The following is an 18,653-nucleotide window of genomic DNA, read 5'->3' as shown; positions in this document are numbered from 1 at the left end:
CGTCTGGTTTTATTATCTTTTTAGTGATGTGTAGATGAGGCTTCATGAAACAGTTGATGAGGTATCATGAAACAGTTGATGAGGTATCATGATACAGTTGATGAGGTATCATGATACAGTTGATGAGGCTTCATGAAACAGTTGATGAGGTTTCATGGTACTGTTGATGAAGTATCATGAAACAGTTGATGAGGTATCATGATGCAGTGACTTTATTTTGAAAGACCACTAGAGTCAGCTTTACAATATTTTACTATGATCTACTATTTAAGTTATTTTCAAACAGAAAGCGCCATCTAGTGAAATGAAGACACTGTATCATGATACCTCATCAACTGTTCTATGAAGCCTCATCAACACATCACCAGAATCTACTGTACGATCCAATTCTCACCCGGAAGGTTTTATATAAAGCAGCTGGAATTCGATTTTCGCTAAGAAGGCTGGAAGGCGAGGGGCTCAGTCATCCAGGAGGGACTCAAACAGCACCAATGATTCACCACATTAAGAAAAGCTAAAGGTGGTATATGTTACTTTTTTAAGATTTGATGCTTTCGAATATCTGGGACTCCTGTGTTTGTCTTATGTAAGTAAGTAAGTAATTTTATTTGTATAGCGCTTTTGCAGACCAGGGTCACAAAGTGCTTAAACAATCAAAACAATATTCAATAAAGTATATACTTTAAAGATCAAGATAAAACTGATAACACAACAGGAGTTCCAGAAAATCAGAGAAAAGCCTGAACAAATAAAAACGTCTTAAGATGTTTCTTGAAAGACTCAGAGAGCAACAGTCTGAAAGGATTTCTCTCCTCTGGTCCTAAACTGTGTGTGAGGAACCATCAGTAGATTCTGATCCACAGACCTCAGAGCCCGAGCTGGGGTGTAAGGCTGGATCAGATCACTGATGGAAGGTCTGACCATGAATAGATCTGAAAGTAAGAACCAACATTTTAAAGTTGATCCTGAAAGAAACTGGAAGCCAGTGAAGAGTTTTAAGGATCGGAGAAATGTGAGTTCTTCTACTAGAGCGGGTCAGAATTCAGAGTTTTGTATCAACTGCAGGCGAGACATCTACTTCTTGTTTAGACACCAAAAAAACGTACAATAGTCCAGACAAGAAGACACAAACGCATGGATTATTAGCTCCAGATCATCTTTGGCACCATTTTCATAAGTTTAGAGATTTTTCTCAGTTGAAGGAAACAGTTTCTGGTCAGTTTTCTGCAGTGTTGAACTAGAGACATGTCTTTATCAAATACAACACCCAGGTTTCTCAGGCTCAGTTTGACAGACTGACCTAAGTCACCCAAGTACTGACTCAACCCTGGAACCTTATCATCAGGAGCAATCACCAGAGTTTCAGTTTTGTCCACATTTGTTGATTCAAAACTAAACCCGATGTGTCTTGGCATTTAAAACATTTACATTTATTTTAACTCTGTATTGTTTTTGATTGTTAAAGCGCTTTGTGACCCTGGTCTAGAAAGATCTTTAAAAATAACTATTATTTACTTTCTTACTTACTTTTCCTCCTCTAGGGATGTCAAATTCAGAGGAGTCCATATCTCTTGGTCTAGGAACAATTGTATTCCACTGAAGCATTGGAAACTTGAAAATATTTTCTTATGAATGACCTTCTATGATTATAATGACATTATATCCAGTAAATGTTTTATCGTATCCAGTCATCAAGAGTCTTGTTTTGATCATAACCACGTTTCTACGATGAGTCACGTCAAAGAACAGACGGGTCTTCTTCCTGAAAACAATATATTTGACATCACTTCACCCTCAGCTAATCTCAACCCATTAATGATGACTGGAAGGTCCAGTGGGTGGTGCTGTTCCCGCGAATTAGAACACAATAACAAAAACAGGTCGATAACAAGGTCAAGGACCTTTGTTCGCTCACATCCACCGTCCGCCTGATTACATTCCATTCAGGACTTTCATTGTATCAGGAAAAAAAAAAAAAGAATCGTCCGGTGGTTCATTTTTCTTTAAAGGAAAGAACATCGTGCCGGTGAAAAAAAGCGAGAGAATGTCAAATCAGATACGAGAGGAAAACAATTGGTTTGGGATTTTTTTTTTGGGAGGCCTTGACCTACACACGTTCTTTGGATGTTTAACCAAGAAATGAAAACAACCTTTACTTGACTCGACTGAGCTCGAAATACGACTCATGTACGAGAGCACGTACGGCCGAGTATTTCTATCTTTTATAAAAGATCTACATTGAGGCGTTTCCACAGAGAAGCTGAACTTAGAAAAAAACTTAAATCTATGCAAGTATTTGAATCTTGTTTCTAGTAAAAAATTGGATTTAAATTGACTTTCTTTCACCTTAATAGTCTCCAAATGTCTTATTATAAGATATCAAAAGAAAAAAAAATTAAATAATTGCTTGTAGGAAAACTTTTTCTGATCAATATTCTTACCACATTAATATAATTGATCAACTTAAAAAGTAATTCAGCCTCAATTTTGTATGGATATCTAAAACAAATAACATTTTCTAGACTGAATCTAGCTCAATATTGAGTCAAATACATCTATTTTTATTTAAAATTAGCCATAAATACACTCTTTTTTTGCTGCAATCGAAAACAACTGAAAAATGTACTTTTCTATTCTGCCTTAGCTACAATGAAACTGTCTTGTCACACTCGTATTATTATTGTTTTTATTCCCTGAGGCTAACTTTAACATTCTTATCTCTGTGTTTTTCCCACCGACACTGACTCATCATGAGAAGATAATTTTCCTGCTTTGACAAACAAACAAACCTTCAAGGTCCTGTATTTCATTTAATTTTCTTCTGTTTCACTTTATTTTAAAATAAAGTTTGAACAGCAGGTGATATTTGTCCACTTTTAAAGTATGACCATCTTTAATGTGAGTCTGTATTTGAATGATATATACTCAACAAGTGATCAATGCTAATACACATGCTACATGCTAACTAGCTTCTTTGTGGACAATTTGTGGAATGTTACGAACTATTACAAAATAAAACACTGTATTTTCTGACTAAATGATTGTTTACCTGCTTTTACCCCCTGAACTAGTTCCTTTATTTCAACAATTCTAACTTTTCTAGCATAGTTGATACAAACGGTTTTAACTGGTAAAACATGTTTTTTTTGTTTTTTTTACTTAGTATGATATTGTATAAATCAGCAGACGTTAGGAAAATGATGCCACAACATGATTTAGAGCTTATATTCCATGTGTTTTTGTCTTCTCGTTTAGACTATTGTAACAGTTTATTTTGGTGTCTAAACAAGAAGGATTTGTCTCGCCAGCAGTTAATACAAAACTCTGCAGCGAGAATTCTGACCCGCTCTAGTAGAAGAACTCACATTTCTTGATCCTTAAAACTGCATTTCCTGACAGTTTCTATAAGGATCAATTTTAAAATTCTGGTTCTTACTTTCAGAACTATTCATGGTCAGACTCCTCTTTCCATCAGTGATCTGATCCAGACTTACACCCCAGCTCGGGCTCTGAGGTCTGTGGATCAGAATCTACTGATGGTTCCTGAACACGCTTCAGGACCAGAGGAGAGAAATCCTTCCAGACTGTTGCTCCTAAGCTTTGGAACGATCTTCCTCTGTGTTTGATGATCTACTGACATTGTAATTACTAAAGATAATAAATATATAAGAGGAGATAATAAAAAAAACAATATGTAGAATAAATGAATGGACCAATCACGAGGCTCATACTGCAAAAGATTTTAATTGACAGTTGAGTTTGTACATGAGAACAATCTGTACATCATTGTTATAAATAACGCTAGTACAAAAATAAAAAACAAACACATATGGTACATTATCTACACGTGCCACGAGGGATTGTCCAGAGTTCACCGACACCTTCGTCTGCTGCGAGTGTGACGGGAATCATTGGCATCAGAACGACGAGTGTTTGTTGTCGACGACACACAGACACACACACACACACACACATTTCTATCATTGAAGCTGCAACTGTTAAAAAAGAACCTCAGTGGTCTCAGCTACTTTAAGGCCTAGAGAAATTAAAAAACATGCCAAAACCAAACTCAAACGACCAAGTGGCTGTTAGAGGTTAAGATTTAAATTGTCCCAGCATGCATTGCAGGACTTAAACGTTGCATTTTGTCTTACATTTGTATGTTTCTTTCCTTATATATGTTGGAAATTGTAAGTTTAAGTTTTAATTGACATTATTTGAGTCCATACATCCATTTTCTATACCGTTTATTCCATTATGGGAGTTGCGTGGGGGCTGGAGCCTATTCCAGCTTCATTGGGCGAGAGGCTGGGGACACCCTGGACAGGACGCCAGTCTGTCACAGTGAACACAGACACACAACCATTCACACACACACACTCATACCTATGGACAATTTCCCCAATTTCTCAATCAACCTCTGTATGATTTTGTGTGGGAGGAACCCAGAGTGCCGGGAGTAAACCCACGCAACATGAACAGAACATACAAACTCTACATAGAAAAGTTTCCTAACTCTGGACCTGGAAGCGAACCGACAACCGTTTGCCACCGTTTTCCCTCCATGTAGAGTCTTGGATTAAAAATGAAATTGAGTTTTATTAAAAACATCAACTGTTGACATGTTGGTGACCCTGGATTGAAAAGTAATTCTGGCACCGAAACTACAAATACTTCATATATACTTCATAAATACGTCATATCCACTCCTTAATTGATGTATGAAGGACTTCAAAAGACTATGGTCCCCGAGTTTGAGACCCCTCCTCCAAAACACTTAACTCAAAAAGCCTCCAATCTGCCCCCATTATAGCTAACAGATGATGGTAGACTATATCGTGGGGGATGACCATCAGGTCCATCAATCGCTAACTCAAGAGCTAGACAGTCTTTTTGCCTGATTTCTGGTCCTAATGAATGGAAGATCTTCACCTATTGATTCTGGAATTTGTGTCCCTGTAGTCAAGAGACATATGAGCAGATCACTGTTCAGAACCATTGTCATTGAGATGAAACCATGACGCAGTGTGTAAAAAAAAGGTAACCAACGCTCATTTTATCTCAGGAAACTGTCCCATTTCAATGTGGATAAAACTCCAAAAATTCCATCGTGATCTTATTGGATATGTTTTGTCTTTTTTTTCCTGGTGTCCTGGTTTGGCAGCTTGTCACTCCAGAACACGTTGACTTATTGGGGAGCTTGAAGTAACTGTATCAACTCTCTACGAGGCACAGGTTCAGCATATTCTTCATGACTACTCCCGTCCATCCCATCGTGAATTCCTTCTCCTACATTTCGGACCGTCGTTTTGGCAAGTTTAGGATGAAACTGTAAAATAACAATAGCAATAACAATGCGCCATAGTATGTTCAGTCGGTGCTGTCTTGTGTACCTGTTATTTTTATCATATACTACATCTACCTTACCCTATCTACCAGATCCTGGTCTGTTTAATGAGTTACGTCAAAACAACGTCTAATCAATGACCCACAGTAGTGATAACCACTAGAGGTGTCAAATTCAACCACACAAGGGACCAAAAAGCTTTTAGCAGTACAGGTCAGGGGTCAAACAAAATGGACATTTACCAATCCGTCTGTAACAGGAAGTGAAAATCACTGGCATTTTTACAGGTCACCGTTTACATTTAGAACTGCTTTCAGGTTATGTTTGTGAATATAATGGCGACATTAGACCATTGCACGGTGCAAAAAAGGATCTGTAACCCCCTCAGTGGAGGAACCTCCATCAAGGGCCATCAATGTTCTCAAGACACTCGTTAGAAATCTTAAATCTTACCAACAAACGGTCTCAGTAAGTCAACAAATCATCTACTATAGTAGCAAAAAACACGGTGATTCACATCCACACATCATCTCTACAGATTCTGCCCTCAGAGTTCCTTAGATGGTCCCTGAAATACTGGCTGCTTCTGCACCAGCTCTCAACGATGCCTTCAGTTCATCCCTACTACAGTGCAACATCGCCGCCGTGTGTTCAAAGACAGGACTGCAGGTTAGATAATACAATTCCTCTCATACACAGCTTGTATCTCTGAGTTTCTTGAGGTGATAAATAAAGCTTACAGAGATACTTTGGCTTCAAGACCCCTTGAGGGGATTTTTGTTTGTTTTCAGAGCAAGTTTTCTGTTTCAATACATAATTTTGACCAATTGAAGGAAGCGTGTTCAGACTGACATCATCACCGTCCCAAATAAAAAATGTTGTTGGATGATTTAAAAAAAAACAACCAAAAACAAGCTAAAGTGCAAAAGCTTAAAAAGAAATAATTTTTACAACAAATCATTTTGCAACATCTTCACGAAGGATCCATATTTTTGAATTGAGGACAGCGAGATATGGCACATCATTCAACTTCTAGTTCATGAGGTCGTTACATTTCCAAAATCAAGTGGTCACATGGTAGTGACGCAGTCACGCCGTTAATGGTTTTAAATTGTAGTTTTGGCGACGATACATTCTTCCTGACGGAGTCACGCGTCTAATCCCAGCTACTCGGGGGCGAGAGGTGCCGGTCCATCGCAAGGCATATATAGAAAGTACAACCACTCGCACTTTTGAGTCACCAATTGTGTTTTTTTTAGCACCAGAGTGCTAAGACACAATCTCCAGTCATGGAGGTTTGTTTCTAGGTGGCATTGAACCTTCATGCATTCGCTACCGAGAAGATAAAATTGAAGAGCAGGCGTCGCTTTTTTTCTAGTACGAAAAATAAAGAAATTCATCTTGACTGAAATAAAAAGTTGAAAATTATGGTGTATCTACTGTTCATGAGGCTTCATGAAACAGCTGATGAGGTATCATGATACAGTGTCTTCCTTTTAAAAATGTCCACTAGATGTCCCTCTCTGTTTTACATTCTTTGTCTCTGATCTACTAACTCAATGAAACCCGGCATTGTTTTCAAACTGAGAGCGACATCTTGTGGTCTTTCAGAAATGAAGACACTGTATCATGATACCTTATCAGCTGCTTCATGAAGCCTCATCAACGCATCACTAGCTCCCATCATTATGAGACCCTCTGACCCTGGATCAGAAGTTACATTTCTTAACAGGCTTTGCAACATATTTCCTAGTAGGAGTCCACAGGGCAGACCCGGATGCAGAGGGAATGTTTCCACTTCTGGAAATGGGCCCAAAGGAAGCTTCTGAAGACACAAGTTGTGAAAGACTAGTTTGCTGGCTAGCATTGGTGCTTGGACCCCATGAAAAATTCAGTTTCTATGTGCCGTGTTTCCGACCTTTTTGAGGGACCGGTGAGGAAGCCAGTTGTGCCATTGGAGTGAACAGTCTGTGGCCTCATCTGGATTATTCCAAAGGAGCCATTGGCACAAAGAACCACCAACATGGCGTCCGACCAAAATACGACCTCTCCTTGTTCGGGCGGCTCCTGTCAGCAGGAGGGCGAAGAGTTTTTGTTTCATGAACCAGAGCGTCCTGTCCCGCCGAGGCGCTTCTTCACAACGTGGCCAAGATCCGGGAGAAGGAGATGAAGATGGAGAGGGTCGTCTGGCCCACGCCGAAGACCAGGGCCTCCAGGGGCCCCATGTCCTTCCCTGCCACACGGTACACCCCGGCCACCGCCGCACCTGAGACGAACACAAGAGGGCGACAAGCCGTCACTTTTCGAACTGTGTCGTTAGGAAAACTAGTGATGTGTTGATGAAGCTTCATGAAACAGCTGATGAGGTATCGTGATACAGTGGAGGTGTGTAGACATTTATAATAATCAGGGCGTCTGATATTTACAATATCTTTCTATTGCAGTTGCGCTATATAACCACTAGAGGGGTCGGTCTCTATTCAAACACCTTCAGTCCCATTAAATCAAAGCCCTTCCAATAGTTATCAGACGGAAATGTGTTATTGAAATATGCACTAAATTATAGCCAACATTACTGATGAATGACAAAACCCTTAATTTCCATTTTAAACAGCTTTTTGATCGCCTGATGGCTGTGGCTGATTTTTTAAAATCTTAATTTAATGTTGTTATCTGAAGCTTTAAGGCAATTTATTACCCCTTTAAATACTATTTACTGTTCCCTCGTTTATCGCTTGGGTTACAATCAAGGATTAACCGAAATAGGTGAAAATCCTCTTAGCGACACTATATTTATTTCTAATTAACAAACATTTTAAACCCTGTATAACCACAATAAACACAGATGTATGAATGGATTTGTTGTACGCGTCGTATGTTTTAACAATCGCTAATAAAAACGCCACATCACATGAACAAAATCAACAATCCTCATTGGTTAACAGCAGCTATGGTTCACTTTATATTGATATTCTATTTTTTAATTATTTATTTTTAACTATACAATTACTATCAGATTTCCTGTTTAAAGGAGAAGATTAGATTAGACATAACTTTATTGACACCATTGGTGTTGACACCCCTGATATAGTATAATTTTTGAAAGACCACTAGATGTCGCTCTGTGCTTTAAAATATTTAGCCATTGATCTACTAATTCAATTAAACCTGGCATCATTTTCAAACAGAGAGTGACATCTAGTGGTCGTTCAAAAATGGAGACACTGTATCATGATACCTCATCAACCGTTTCATGAAGCCTCATCAACACTATCAAACATTTTGATGAAATATCCAAAGATCTGTTCTTAAGGCTTCATTCACCTTCCAGACTCAGACGGAGATGAAGTTATATAAAGGACACGACCTTCACTGGTGTCCTCACGATGTGTTCTGGCCTCAGAGCTCCAGCGAGTGTGTGAACGCACCAGCGTGAGGTCAACGGTTTGATTGCTTCACATGAATAATGAAGAGTCTTTTCTATTTCGGGCGGACCGTGCACCTCTGTGTCAGCGAGTCATTCATTCAGGGGATTCGATCGCCGATCTGCACTCGGGCCAAGTTCTGATTCACAATCACCGCCAGAAGAAGACGGGAATAAAACGCAAGAGAAAACATCTGGTACCAGGAGATTGTAAACACTTAGAGTGTATAAATGTGTGTCTATGAGGGAGCAAGATTTTGGTTTGATATTTAAAGTGATAGTTCAACCAAAATTCTAATGCATGTTCATTTTAATGTAGCGACTTGAGCTCAGTTGTCTTCGTCTTCGTCTTGTGTTCATTTTAATGTAGTGACTTGAGCTCAGTTGTTCATCTTCATCTTCATCTTCAAAAGACATCCAAATAATATCTCCATACTGTAACGTCTGTAATGTCCATCTTGTTCCTAGCAAAAATTAATCCAGTCTATTTTTTTGAAGCTTGTTTTTAGCGGAAGATTTCAGGCCAACAGCGTAAACACACTTGCGATGTGTTTCAATGATTATTTATTATTAATTATTTATTTAACATCAGTGTATTTATTTTTCAATATTTCTTAGGAGGTATTTAAACATCTGTCTATTTATTTTTCAATATTTCTTAGGATTTATATCAAAATCTGTATAATTATTTTTCAATAATTCTTAGGATGTATTTTAACATCTGTGTAAGTTTTTCCAATATTTCTTAGGATGTATTTCAACATCTGTGTAATTTTTTTTCAATATTTCCTAGGATGTATTTTAACTTCTGTGTATTTATTTTTCAATGTTTCTTAGGATGTATTTTAACATCTGTGTGTTTATCTTTCAATATTTCTTAGGATATATTTAAACATCTGTGTAAGTTCTTTCAATATTTCTTAGGATGTATTTTAACATCTGTGTGTTTATCTTTCAATATTTCTTAGGATATAATTGAACATCTGTGTAAGTTCTTTCAATATTTCTTAGGATGTATTATAAAATCTGTCTATTTATCTTTCAATATTTCTTAGGATTTATATCAAAATCTGTATAATTATTTTTCAATAATTCTTAGGATGTATTTTAACATCTGTGTAAGTTTTTTCAATATTTCCTAGGATGTATTTTAACATCTGTGTAAGTTTTTTCAATATTTCTTTGGATGTATTTTTAGCGTAAATCTTCAATGAGGATTAACTTGTAGTTGGATCTTAGAGAATCGGATTTAAAAATTAGCTTAAAATAAAGCTTAAAAATGTATTTACCAGAATTTTTTTATTTTTTTCAAACCAATTCCTCATGTCAAAGCATCAATACAAGATGGACGTTGCAGACGAGCAGTATGGAGGTATTTGGAAGTTTTTTAATGTCTTTTTGGACGAAGATGGAGACAACTGAGCTCCAGTCGCTACATTAAAATGAACAAACATTTTTGTCTATAACTCTAAAAAGAACAGATTACTCTGAAAAGAATCCTAACCCTAAGGCGTCATGAGGGAGAGTAGATCATGAGTGAAGTTTGAATATCTGTGTATAGATGTTCTCATGTTAGCATCGAGCTGGACTTACTGGTGATGACGCCTCCACACAGCGAGGCCAGGAACCCCACGCTGACCAGCACCAGGGTTATGAGGCGACCTCTCTTGTGGCGCCGCAACATGGCGAACATCAGCAAACCCATCGCTCCGTGGACGAAGAGCGAGGAGAAGAGACACCACAGGAACACCCAGTACCACATCTCTGACGGGAGACACAAGACAAGACCTTCAAATTAAAACACAAGATAGTAGAGTCACACTAGTGGAACTTATGGGCTGAAAAGATAAATCATCTTTACAAGCAATTTCTACATGAGAGAAAAAAGTTGATATCTTCCTGGTATTTAAAGAGTCTTGTCTGTCTTTTTGGAATGTTTAAAAAAAATCGCAAATGAACACTTTTTGACCAAATTGAAGGAATATTTTAAGTATTTCCCAAATTTTCGCCACTGATTTTATTTATAGTCTCACAAATAAAATAAGTAACATCTGTGTAAAAGAGTTAAGTTTTTTTACCCACATTTCAAAAGATTTATTTAACATCTGTGTATTTATTTTTCAATATTTCTTAGGGTGTAATTTAACATCTGTGTATTTTTTTTTCAACATTTGTAAGGATGTATTTAAACATCAGTTTATTTACTTTTCAATATTTCTTAGGATGTATTTAAACATCTGTTGATTTATTTTTAAATTTTCCTTAGGGTGTATTTTATAATCTGTGTATGTTTTTTCAATATTTTTTAGGATGTATTTAAACATCTGTATATCTATTTTTCAATATTTCTTTGGATATATTTTTACATCTGTGTATTTACTTTTCAATATTTCTTAGGATATATTTTAACAACTGTGTATTTATTTTTCTATATTTCTTAGGATGCAATTTAACAACTGTGTATGTTTTTTATTCACATTTTAAAGACATATTTTAACATTTGTGAAAATATAATTGTACTAAATACTGACAAGTGTGTTTCCATTAAAGGTTGATTTGGGAAAAAAGCCTTGAAAAACTCAAGAAATCCAAATTCTGCTGCGCAAAGATAGATGTTTAATTGCAAATATGGAAATAATGTTATCAACAACGATGCTAAAAGTAGTCAGTCGTTCTTTGTTTATCTGGACACAGTGACAGATACTGTCAAAGCTTCAGGAGCAGCAATGAGACGAGAGGATTTCAATCTCCGTCAGGGATCATCAAAGAAGAAGCCGGGAAGGCTAATGGACACAAGGATTGATCACACGGCGTCGAGTCAACAACTGCCAGACGGACATTCATCTCAAGAGAAGCGATAGAATCTTTTCGTCTTAGAAATGACCCTCTTGTTAGCACAGTTAGTGCTATAGCTTCCCTCGCTAACAGCCAACAATCATCTTGTTAGCTCTGAACTCCACCGTAATTATTTCTTATCTCACGACTTTGTTGTCGGAGAAGCATTAAAGGTCTGGTTGTAAACCACGGCAAGAGTTCCCAGATCATCAGACGACAACCTGCTCTAGTAGAAGAACTCACACTTTCCCTGATCATTAGACGACTACCCGCTCTAGTAGAAGAACTCATATTTTCCCTGATCATTAGACGACTACCCGCTCTAGTAGAAGAACTCACTTTTTCCCCGATCATCAGACGACTACCCGCTCTAGTAGAAGAACTTACATTTTCCCCGATCATAAGACGACTACCCGCTCTATTAGAATAACTCACATTTTCCCTGATCATTAGACGACTACCCACTCTAGTAGAAGAACTCACATTTTCCCTGATCATTAGACGACTACGCGCTCTAGTAGAAGAACTCACATTTTCCCTGATCATTAGACGACTACCCACTCTAGTAGAATAACTCACATTTTCCCCGATCATTAGACGACTACCCGCTCTAGTAGAAGAACTGACATTTTCCCCGATCATTAGACGACTACCCGCTCTAGTAGAAGAACTCACATTTTCCCCGATCATTAGACGACTACCCGCTCTAGTAGAATAACTCACATTTTCCCCGATCATTAGATGACTACCCGCTCTAGTAGAAGAACTGACATTTTCCCTGATCATTAGACGACTACCCGCTCTAGTAGAAGAACTCACATTTTCCCTGATCATTAGACGACTACCTGCTCTAGTAGAAGAACTGACATTTTCCCCGATCATTAGCAACTACCCGCTCTAGTAGAAGAACTCACATTTTCCCTGATCATCAGACGACTACCCGCTCTAGGAGAAGAACTCACATTTTCCCTGATCATTAGACGACTACCCACTCTAGTAGAAGAACTGACATTTTCCCCGATCATTAGCAACTACCCGCTCTAGTAGAAGAACTGACATTTTCCCTGATCATTAGACGACTACCCGCTCTAGTAGAAGAACTCACATTTTCCCTGATCATTAAACGACTACCCGCTCTAGTAGAAGAACTTACATTTTCCCCGATCATTAGACGACTACCCGCTCTAGTAGAAGAACTCACATTTTCCCTGATCATTAGACGACTACTCGCTCTAGTAGAAGAACTCACATTTTCCCCGATCATTAGACGACTACCCGCTCTAGTAGAAGAACTGACATTTTCACTGATCATTAGACGACTACCCGCTCTAGTAGAATAACTCACATTTTCCCTGATCATTAAACGACTACCCGCTCTAGTAGAAGAACTTACATTTTCCCCGATCATTAGACGACTACCCGCTCTAGTAGAAGAACTCACATTTTCCCTGATCATTAGACGACTACTCGCTCTAGTAGAAGAACTCACATTTTCCCTGATCATTAGACGACTACCTGCTCTAGTAGAAGAACTGACATTTTCCCCGATCATTAGCAACTACCCGCTCTAGTAGAAGAACTCACATTTTCCCTGATCATCAGACGACTACCCGCTCTAGGAGAAGAACTCACATTTTCCCTGATCATTAGACGACTACCCACTCTAGTAGAAGAACTGACATTTTCCCCGATCATTAGCAACTACCCGCTCTAGTAGAAGAACTGACATTTTCCCTGATCATTAGACGACTACCCGCTCTAGTAGAAGAACTCACATTTTCCCTGATCATTAAACGACTACCCGCTCTAGTAGAAGAACTTACATTTTCCCCGATCATTAGACGACTACCCGCTCTAGTAGAAGAACTCACATTTTCCCTGATCATTAGACGACTACTCGCTCTAGTAGAAGAACTCACATTTTCCCCGATCATTAGACGACTACCCGCTCTAGTAGAAGAACTGACATTTTCACTGATCATTAGACGACTACCCGCTCTAGTAGAAGAACTGACATTTTCACTGATCATTAGACGACTACCCGCTCTAGTAGAATAACTCACATTTTCCCCGATCCTTAAAACTCTTCACTGGCTGCCAGTTTCTTTCAGGATCAAAATTCTGGTTCTTACTTTCAATAACCTTAACTTACTTACTTAGTTACGACTAAAGAAAAGAGTGAAGGAAGTGGATGTTTAGTAAAAGTACTTCTAGAGAGGGAAACAGGAAATTATGAAATTGTCTTGCGATGGAAACAAAAAAGAAGAAGTCAAATGTCGTCTCTTAAGATAGTTTTCAACATCTGTGTTGATGGAGAAGACGAAGCGACACAAGCGATGGGACGGAATCACAAAAGCTCTTTGTCCTAAAGTGACGACACGTCAGCGAGTCGTGAATCTACAGATGCTACAGAAACGTGGATAATGTTTAAAGTTGAGGGGAAAAAGAAATCAAACCAATATCAAACATACTTTCAGACAATTTCAAACATCTTTATCTGTGTATGTGTCCAAAATATGTCTTGAAAAACAATTGAAAATCTTCGTTGTTTCTGGGTTTTTTTTAAAATCTGCGTATGTTTTAAACGTATGTCTTATTACATATTGTGTACATATTTTTTTTTTCTTTGTATTTTTAAAGATATAATTTAACATCTTGTTAGTTTTACTTTACCTTTTTTAAAGAAACATTTTAACATTTGTAAACGTTTTTTTTCACATTTATTTTACCCTTTTTGTTATCTCAGGGTCAAAGTGACCCGAAGGTGAGCGACCTCCACCACTGCATACAGTATGTATTTCTGGAAGCCAGGGAGGTCGTTGACCTTGACCCAGAGACAACACAAGGGATACAACAAATACATTGTTGTATTGCTTATTGTTTTGGGGTCTTCAGGCCCTGAGTTTACACAAGGGTTAAAATACATCTTAACATCTGTGACATTTTTAAGATGTTTTAACATCTGTGTATTTTTCTCCCCATATAAAAAGAAACATTTTAACATTTTTAAAGAGACATTTTAACATGTTTTTTTTCACATGTTAAAATATAGATTTTGACATTTGTTTATGTTTCGCTTGTGTATATATTTTTCTTCATATTTTGAATGATGTATCAACATCTATGTTTGGTTCTTTTTCTTCCACATTTTAAGAGATAGATTTTGACATCTTTGTCTTTTTTTCTCCTCATTTTAATGATATAGTTGAACACCTGTTTTATTTTTTTCTCCTTCAAACATATTTTTAACATATAATGGAACATCTGTCTGTAAATTTTTTAAGGTACATTTTAACACCTGTGTATTTCCCCCCCACATTTAAATATGCAATTTACTTATGTGTATGTTTTTATACAATTTTTTTTAAAGATATACTTTAAAATCTGTGTTAATATCTTTTTTCTTTACATTATTTAAAGATACATTTTAACATCTATGTGTTTTTCCTCCCATTTTGAAATGTGTTTGTTTTTCTTCCTCATTTTAAAGATATATTTTAACATCTGTGTTTATTTTTTCTCTCTTTCAAATATACCTTAAACATATAATGGAACATCTTCTTTTTACGGTACATTTTAACATCTGTGTATTTTCCCCCCACATATTCATAAGATGTATTTTACTTATGAATATGTTTTTTATTCACATTCTTTAAGAGGTATTTTTAAATAGATGTAGGTTTATTTTCTCTACTTTTTAAAATATTCATTTTCTGATAATTATATTAATCTTTTTTTCTTTACATTTTAAAGATACATTTTTACATCTATGTGTTTTCCTTCACGTTTTGAAAGAAAGATTTTGAAATCTGTGTATGTTTCCTCTTCATTTTAAAGATAGATTTCAATTTCTGTGTCTACGCTTTCAAGTATATAATCGATCGTAATTTTACAACATTATTTTCTTCAACATTATTTAAGTTATATTTTAAAACATTTGTTCCCTTCATTTTTAAAGATGTATTTTACATATTTCTATGTTTTTTCTCCACACTTCGGGCAGCGAATCCTCAACCGGAAGCTCACATGTTGGAGCAGATAAGAGCGACATCAGCGTGACCTTAATCTAGTCTCACATATTCCTGACCTTCTCTCGTGTCTCACCAGTTACTTTTACACCTGCTTGTTATGTATCAGCAAAAACTGTTGAGTCTCCATTAACTTCTACCAGCTTCCTGCCGACTCAGCAACATTAACTACCTCTTTCTTTTTTTTATTTCTTGCTTAATGCGTTTCTGGACATGTCAGCTGGATTCTCGAGACGGGTCGGTGCCAAGTCAGCTCGGCGTGAACGTGTTGCTTCACCAGCGTTTCATATTTCTATCTGCAGACCTGCAGGAATATTTCCCTGCATGTCATGAAGTCTTCGCTGCTTCTTCTCAACAGGAAACGACTCGAGTGTTGAGGAAGTGCAGGACGGACGTGTTAGAATATATTTAAACGTGTCAACTTTCAATGCTCTTTTCATTTCAGGAGACATAAGAGTCAAAAAGTGACGCGTTTCTACAGAATGTGAGAATTCTAAAGGCTCTTCTTCGGGTGCTATATTGCTCTACTCTCCTGTGAATAACAAGATTCTTTCAAGGGTATTTTATATTTACTAGGATTTAAGGTGTAAACAAAAAAAGTCCAGAATTCTAAATTGAATCTCATGATATAATGAAATGTCCTTCCTATCTAAGGTAGAAAACAATTCTATATCAACTCCAAGTTGAAAACTAAGCTCTGTTTTTTTCAATATAATTTCCACGTCCACGCCTGCTTCGCTGTGATTAGTCACAATTAAAGTTCCATCTCAGTCCAGCTGAGATTCAAATGGAGCTTTTTTATAAATCGAACATCAATTATTTCACCAGTTATTTCACATAAATCAGATCCTACACGGTACGTTATGGAATCAAATGCGTGTCATTGGATTTTGATTATGAATTTCAAGCACTCATACGCGTTCATTTTAAGCCGTCTATTTTCACCCCAAACACATTCAGTGTAAAATTCAATGTGTAAAGAATGAAAGCAATGAATTGTAAAAAAAAAATAGAAAATAAATGTATAAAATATTTAATTTCAATAAATTAAGTGTGTGAAAAATTCAGTGTTAACATCAGGGTAACGCAAAGGTAGGAGTGCAGGGATCGATTGCTTTTCCTTGGTTTCCCGGATTTTAACACATTTCTTACATTTGATTTATTTACACTTTATTTTTTAACATTTCGTTTTTACATTGATTTTGTTTGACATTAGTTTACAATGATTCTTTTGATATTGATTTATTTTCACGCATTTAATTTACACTAAATATATAAATAATACATGGAAAAACCTTACCAATATCTGTCTTTTCTTTACCTTTTTAAGATATATTTTAACATCTGTGTATTTCTTTCTCCCCTTTTTTTAAGATATATTTTAATATCTGTGTCTGTTTTTTCTAGACATTTTTAAATATATATTTTAATACATGTGTCTGTTTTTTTATCCACATTTTTAAATATATATTTTAATGTATGTGTTTGTTTTTTTTCTACACATTTTTAAGATATATTCAACATCTGTGTATTTTTAATCTACATTTTTAGATATATATTTTAATATATGTGTCTGTTTTTTCTACACATTTTTAAAGATAAATTCTAATATCTGTGTGTATTTTGTATCTACATTTTCAAATATATATTTTAATATGTGTATTTTTTTGTCTCCACATTTTCAAAAGATATATTCAACATCTGTGTATTTTTTTATCCACATTTTCAAAAGATATATTCAACATCTGTGTATTTTTAATCTACATTTTTAAATATATATTTTAATATATGTGTTGTTTTTTTCTACACATTTTTAAATATATATTTTAATACATATGTCTGTTGTTTATCCACATTTTTAAATATATTTTAATATCTGTGTTTGTTTTTTCTACACATTTTTAAATATATTTTAATATATTTTAAAGATAAATTACATAAATACACGTGCATCTCACAAATGTACATATATTTACACATCTGAGTATGTTTTTTGACAAATGTAAATATATATTTAAACATCCGAGTATGTTTTCGCGCAAATGTAAACATATATTTAAACATCGGATTATGTTTAAAAAAATATATATATATATTAAAACATCTGAGTACGTAAAAAAAAAAAACTACTGTCGTTATCTTTGTATTTCATTCACTGTTTGCGACAGAAATGTATAAAAGTACTCTCTTAAAATAATGTTCCAACAACAATAGTACTTAAAAATATTGTACTTTTTCAAAAAAGTAAGATTCTCCACAAACACATGAACCTCTGAGTCATATTTTCCAAACTTCCACATCAAAAGTGAGTATTTTAAGTCCTGTGTGGATCCTGTGATTTGATTGGTTGTCGTAAGATCGTGCGGTGCTCGATTAGTCATGTCTGGCTCAGATACACGGGCTCAGCTGACTCAGACGCCGGGTGTGTCTACACTACACTGCACCCCAAAATAACGTGTGTACCCCTGTACCTGTGAAGTGCTGCAGCGCTGCTCCCTGAACCCACAGACTCAGCACTTGCTGCACCGACAGGTTGACGGTATAATCCCGGTGCATGTTGGAACCCCCTCTTGATCCAGTCCTGCTCGGCTCCGGTCCCAGGCATGGAGAAGGGTGTTGGGGTGTGGGGGGTGTAGGGGGGTCAGTGAGGGGGGGATGATGGGAGGCTCTACCGGTGCCTCTGCTTCGGCTTCACCTCCGTCTCTGCGTCCGTGAAGGAAGGTCCAGAAGCGGCGGTGGTTCGGTTCATCCTCCGCGGTGTCGAGGCCATGATGGGATGTTCACGAGCACGAGCAGCAGCAGCAGCAGCAGTGAAGGGCGAGCACGCGCACAACTCGGTCAGCGCTCGTCCTATATCGACTGGTCCTGCTGCTTGACTCTTAAAGGGACAGCGACCCCTTTTCTTTTTCTTCCGGTGACGCTGCTGACGCTGCTTAAAGGTTCAACTAATGTGTTGATTTAAGTGTTTCTTAATTATATATTGGACTCTATTGTATCATCAATATGTGTTTGTTTGTAT

At 36.7% G+C, this 18,653-nt stretch overlaps 1 protein-coding gene across 1 annotated transcript; it reads right to left on the bottom strand.

Annotated features, from left to right (window-relative positions):
* Positions 1–3,725: 3,725 nt before the first annotated feature.
* On the bottom strand, positions 3,726–18,436 carry tmem170b (transmembrane protein 170B). The gene is made up of 3 exons (XM_087786454.1): positions 18,106–18,436; positions 10,365–10,535; positions 3,726–7,613 (listed from the first exon to the last, which is right to left on the bottom strand). The coding sequence occupies exons 1-3, from the start codon at positions 18,188–18,190 to the stop codon at positions 7,483–7,485; spliced, it is 387 nt and encodes a 128-aa protein (XP_087642580.1). The 5' UTR covers positions 18,191–18,436; the 3' UTR covers positions 3,726–7,482.
* Positions 18,437–18,653: the final 217 nt, after the last annotated feature.

Source organism: Callionymus lyra, chromosome 3, assembly GCF_982586985.1.
Source record: "Callionymus lyra chromosome 3, fCalLyr1.hap1.1, whole genome shotgun sequence".
Classification (NCBI taxonomy): Eukaryota; Metazoa; Chordata; class Actinopteri; order Syngnathiformes; family Callionymidae; genus Callionymus; species Callionymus lyra.
Note: the sequence above shows the minus strand (reverse complement) of the source record. Positions and strands in the feature narration are given on the sequence as shown.

What these genes read in the sequence shown, in the direction of transcription:
- tmem170b (XM_087786454.1), bottom strand. Translation starts at nt 18,190, where the DNA reads ATGCACCGGGATTATACCGTCAACCTGTCGGTGCAGCAAGTGCTGAGT. An exon ending in AGCGCTGCAGCACTTCACAG is followed by an intron (nt 10,536 to 18,105) that starts GTACAGGGGTAC and finishes GTCTCCCGTCAG; the next exon opens with AGATGTGGTACTGGGTGTTC. An exon ending in GTGTGGAGGCGTCATCACCA is followed by an intron (nt 7,614 to 10,364) that starts GTAAGTCCAGCT and finishes TGTTCGTCTCAG; the next exon opens with GTGCGGCGGTGGCCGGGGTG.